At 39.3% G+C, this 4,862-nt stretch overlaps 1 protein-coding gene and 4 non-coding genes across 5 annotated transcripts; all 5 read right to left on the bottom strand.

The window, feature by feature from the left end:
* Positions 1-11: 11 nt before the first annotated feature.
* On the bottom strand, positions 12-4,839 carry rpl4 (ribosomal protein L4). The gene is made up of 10 exons (XM_047346996.1): positions 4,687-4,839; positions 3,685-3,856; positions 3,061-3,167; positions 2,704-2,842; positions 2,338-2,462; positions 1,773-1,902; positions 1,367-1,523; positions 526-609; positions 221-341; positions 12-129 (listed from the first exon to the last, which is right to left on the bottom strand). Exons 1-10 carry the CDS (start codon positions 4,687-4,689, stop codon positions 61-63), a joined length of 1,107 nt encoding a protein of 368 aa, XP_047202952.1. The 5' UTR covers positions 4,690-4,839; the 3' UTR covers positions 12-60.
* On the bottom strand, positions 413-480 carry LOC124861681. Its single transcript, XR_007036714.1, has one exon. It is a non-coding gene; the product is annotated as a small nucleolar RNA SNORD18 (small nucleolar RNA).
* On the bottom strand, positions 685-755 carry LOC124861679. Its single transcript, XR_007036713.1, has one exon. It is a non-coding gene; the product is annotated as a small nucleolar RNA SNORD18 (small nucleolar RNA).
* Positions 2,535-2,635, bottom strand: LOC124861696. The gene has a single exon (XR_007036718.1). It is a non-coding gene; the product is annotated as a small nucleolar RNA SNORD16 (small nucleolar RNA).
* LOC124861685 lies at positions 2,903-3,001 on the bottom strand. The gene has a single exon (XR_007036716.1). It is a non-coding gene; the product is annotated as a small nucleolar RNA SNORD16 (small nucleolar RNA).
* Positions 4,840-4,862: the final 23 nt, after the last annotated feature.

Genomic DNA, 4,862 nt, shown 5'->3' with positions numbered 1-4,862 from the left:
CTTCTGACTCGTGTATTTAAACCAACTGATTTATTTCACTGAACTCCAGTCTGTTTAGATTTATGCCTTGGGTTTAGCAGGTGCTTTCTTTGCAGGCCTCTTCTTGGGTTTTAGCATCTTAGCCTTGATCTGTGAAAACAAGATAAAAACCAGTCAGCATCAATCAGTTCATTTCATTGCCACCTCGAGAAAAGAAATATATAAAAAAGAAAGCACTTACAGCAGGGTCGTGCTGCAGGATGGCATGACGCCTTGCCGTCTTGGCGTAAGGGTTCAGTTTGAGCATGATCTTCAGATTCTTCAGAGGATTCTTCTTCAGTACTCTGCGGTTGATCTTCTTGCTGCAGTGAGAGGAGCAACGGCTTAATCTGATTGTCTGGCAGATACTATAGAAGACTTTTAACTTGTTTTGTTGCTCAGGACTTCCAAAATAATCAGGGGTCAGAAACACGGACCTGAAGTGGAACATCATCATAGCCGAAACAAGGTTACAAGCCAAGAAAACCTAAAAAGAAAAGTACATACTTGGGTGCACGGAGTGCTTTCTGGATCTCCTCACTCTTCAAAATCCTGCTCAGATCTGTGTTTGTCATCTTGTGCATTGGGAGCCTGAAAGCAAGGAGCGCCAATAATTAAAGCCAACAACCAAATAACGACATCAGGCGGACAAATTTCATTTTGAACCAACTCAGAACTTCAGCAAATATCACGTAGTTCAAAAACACGGACCATGAAGTGGAAGCTCATCACTGAGATACACGAGTAACAAACTTACTTCTGTACAGGTGCACACCACTAAAGTAGAATGCAGAAAAGTTAATTTGAGGAATTATATTCAAAAAGTGAGACCAATTAAAGGTTCATTGTTGCATCTGTCAATTTGACATTTTTGATCGACTGATCATGGGTTACTGCCAATGAAAACCCAAAATGTCAAAAAGCAGGTCAATGTACTGCACAGTACATGCAGTCTTTTATAGAGGCAATTAGTCTGACACATTTTTTTTCACACAACTTTTCATCAATATGCTTAGATGTTGCATTGAAACGGGCAGCTGCACTAGCCATTTGTTGTTTACCCTCCTATCAGACTATCTGCTGGACAACTGCCAGGTCAGCAGTCAACAACGTTTAAAGTCTTTGATCTGATGTAATAATTCAAGACTTTAGAAACAACTGAATTTAGGATTATTTTTTTTTAGCTGTAAGCTACATCAAATTTAAGTGAAGTAAATGATTGAAATATTCAATGTGTAAAGAACCTTTAATAATACAACTTTTTAAATTAAATTCCTGAAATAAACTTTTCTGCGATACTCTATTACGGAGATGCACCCATACAACTTGATGCTCCATTTATACTCACTTGTAATCAATCTTCAGAGAGGCTGATTTACGCCAGGTGCCATACAGCTCATCTAGCTTGCGGAAAGCACTTTCAGTCCAGATGCAGAACCGTCCAACGTGACCGCCGGGAGCGAGTCTCAGAAGGTTCAGTTTGTTCACGTCCTGCAGAGTGATGCCTATCCAAAAAAAAAAAAAAAAAAAAAAAAAAAAGAAAAAAAAAAAGAAGAAGAGGATAATTAACACAAACCCCCAAGACGTTATGGCACATAAGATACTAAATAAACTCATAATCCAAAAACAGTAGTGCAATAAATTGCATTATCAACTATTTTTATTCTGGGCTTAAAAACCACAATCAGGAATTCTAATGGTCGGTGCCAATATCTGGATACAGTGTCTGTGGTAAAATGCAGTAATAAAGGCACCTGGAATATTCCTGAAGGCTTTGGTTAAGCCAGTGTCTTGGTTGTAGATGATGCACGGCCCCCTGCGCTGGATACGTCTACGATTCCTCATCTTACCCTTTCCAGCACGCATGCGCTGAGAGGCATAGACCTAGGAACACAAGATTTATATTAATTGAGTTACTTCAGGCAAAAATACAAATGCTAAAAACATTAAATCTAAGCCATAACAAGTATAATAGCTCCATTGATTTAAGGAAATAAAATACAGCATGTAATATTAACCAACTTTCGACCTTATTAAAAATCTGAAAACTGATGCCAATTTTCACTTTAATGTGTATTAGTAATATTACTTTTAGTTATGTGTGAAGGAGAAAGAAGCTTCGCTGTAATTACCAGTATAGAGCTACAATTTCTCCTACAAATAAACAGTTCATAGCATTAATTTAGCACTTCAATAAGTCAATCGCATTTTAAGGACAACCCAAGCACTAATTGTGGTATTGGACTATTAACACCTAAGACTCTAGAAATCACCAACTACCAGTGAAATTCTTTTTTGTCAATATCAAAGGTTGTTTACCTTCTTGATATCATTCCAGGCTTTAAGCTTCTTCAGCAGTAGCACGGCCTCCTTGGTCTTCTTGTAGCCCTCAACTTTGTCTTCAACCACCAATGGGACTTCAGGGATTTCCTCAATACGATGTCCTAATTATCAAAAGTTTTATGTCATTGAAGGACATATAATCACCAACAGCTGAAATGACTAATGCTGGAGCTTGCTCAGAGTTTATCACTCATCAATACCCTGTGATGGCTTAATGACAGCAGGCAACTGTCGCCATTCAACAAGATCAGACGCAAATTACACCATCATAGCAAGGTAAATGTTCCACAGAGACAATCTGACCTAACTTCAGAATTAAAATACTTTATTTGGGAAACTTACCCTTGGACATCACAAGTGCAGGGATGGCAGAAGCAGCCAGGGCAGAGCAGATGGCATAGCGTTTCTGGGGTTTGTTGATCCTGCGGTGCCAACGCCTCCAGGTTTTAGTGGGGGCAAACATGCGGCCACCACGACACATCTAGGTCAGAGTCAAGGATTGTCTCCTACTGAAACAACAACTATTTACCCATCCAATACCTGCTCAGACTCAATGTTCGTCAGCCATCTGTGCCAGCACATGACAGCAGGCATACTGTCACTGGTCACAGAATCAGACGCAAATTACACCATCACTGCAAGTCCAGATTTAGCCATTATAATATAGAAACATAAAGACTTGTTTATAAACAAGGATACGTTTCCAAAAGCACCCTGGCCAGAACGGTGAGTACCACCACCTCTCACACGAGGGATACGGGCCACAGCTCTTCCTGTTCCCCAGGATTCTGCACTTGTCTGATGGCCTGAAAGATTTAATATATAGTTACAAAACATGGAGGCAGTACTCATGGTGAAAATGAGTCCAACTCTGTAGCTTATAACATTGTAATTTTATGAAACAGGTTTTTTCTTTTGCCGTTTTGATTAGGATATGAAAGGAGTGTTTCATGCCTGCTTTGACACACTGCGATTTTAAAGTAATTTTACTCAAAGACAGTTTGGTTATGTGACTCCACAAAATAGAATCTACCAGTAGGAGGATGTTTTATTAGAGAGTCATGGTGTCCCGTTTCCAAAAGTCCAAATCAGAATCAGATTAGCAAGCAGTGGAAAGGGGGGTGCAACAAACTCTTCATAGACTATACGAGATTTGAGTGTTTCTATGATTTATCGGCACACTTAATCAGACATACTCCATACAAAATGGAAGTGGGAGGAAATATAAGCGTGTGTATTAAATGTGGGTACAAACTGCCCCGAAGTCACCTCGCAGGGGGTAACTCGCTGCGTAAATATTGAACATAATTTTCATAGGCTCACCTGCCAGCTCGCTAACTGCATATGGCTGCCGGTTGTTTTTGCGCATGTTGGTGTGCACAAAATTCACAACATCAGGGCGAATGGGGGCCCTGAACACAGCAGGCATAACAACATTTTTGCCTGATGATTCTCCTTTGTCGGAATATACCGAGATGAGGGGTCGGGCACAGGCCTGTGAATGTAAAAACAAATTCTTAAGTCAAATACACATCAGAGCATATAATGACACATAAAACTGGATAAATATTTGCTTGCTGGCGATTTTTTAAATGTATTTATTTCTTCAATAATGCATTAAAACATTTTAGTGTGTCATTATCAGCGATTCTTCATTCGTCATTTTTGTTTTGGCCTAAAATGGGATCATGCTACATTTAAAAAAGGTTTATTTGCTACCGCAAATGTAAGTTGTAAAAATCTATATTGACTACATGCAACATACCAAAAAACTTAAAAGCACTGACAATAATTTGACGTAATTTAAAAAGGTTTCTACTTCAGAATTTACCTAAGATTTGCTTTGAAAAAGGATTCACATCGGATTGCCTTTCTGTTTTGCTGTTGTAATGGTGAAAATACACGGTTATTTATACTATATACTATTTATTCATACCCAATTAGGTTATCTTATATTTGCCAGTTGCTAACGTGTGAATTACTATGAACAAATACAAAAGACTCACGAAACCAACATAAGTATTTAGCGACTACTGAGGCAGGAACAAAGTAGAGTCACCTATATAACACTCAAAATCAGTTAAATACAATAACCGCTGCTGCAACAGACAACACGTGTAACTCGGCATAACCACTAACTGCTCGTCCAAAATGGCTCCTCGTGTTAGCTTGCTAGCGGCTAGCATTCAGTTCTGTTCTCAGATACGTGTCAATATTAGGTTTTCCACGAGACGAACTACCTACCAGTTAGCAAAATACGTACAACGTCACCAATATATATGTGTACTGCAGAGTGTATATATTAACATGGCTGTAATTTCTCACCATATTCGAGATTTTTTTTCGGCTCGCCGGGAACCACGCTCCTCACGGTATGGCGGCCACAGTAAAAAGGAAGTCGGTTACTCAGCTCCCCTAATATATGCCTCCGCCCCTGAGAACAACACTTCCGTTAAAACTATTTCGACTAGTGCGGGGCTTCAAATCATCTAAAAACATCA

Source organism: Girardinichthys multiradiatus, chromosome 2 (assembly GCF_021462225.1).
Source record: "Girardinichthys multiradiatus isolate DD_20200921_A chromosome 2, DD_fGirMul_XY1, whole genome shotgun sequence".
NCBI lineage: Eukaryota > Metazoa > Chordata > Actinopteri > Cyprinodontiformes > Goodeidae > Girardinichthys > Girardinichthys multiradiatus.
This window is presented reverse-complemented; position numbering and strand designations above follow the sequence as displayed.

Bases quoted from the DNA above. Each gene is read 5' to 3' on its own strand.
- rpl4 (XM_047346996.1), bottom strand. The intron at 2,843-3,060 runs GTATCCTTGTTT...ACTCTGACCTAG, and splicing joins GCCAGGGTGCTTTTGGAAAC to ATGTGTCGTGGTGGCCGCAT. The intron at 342-525 runs GTATGTACTTTT...CTCTCACTGCAG, and splicing joins AAAGCACTCCGTGCACCCAA to CAAGAAGATCAACCGCAGAG.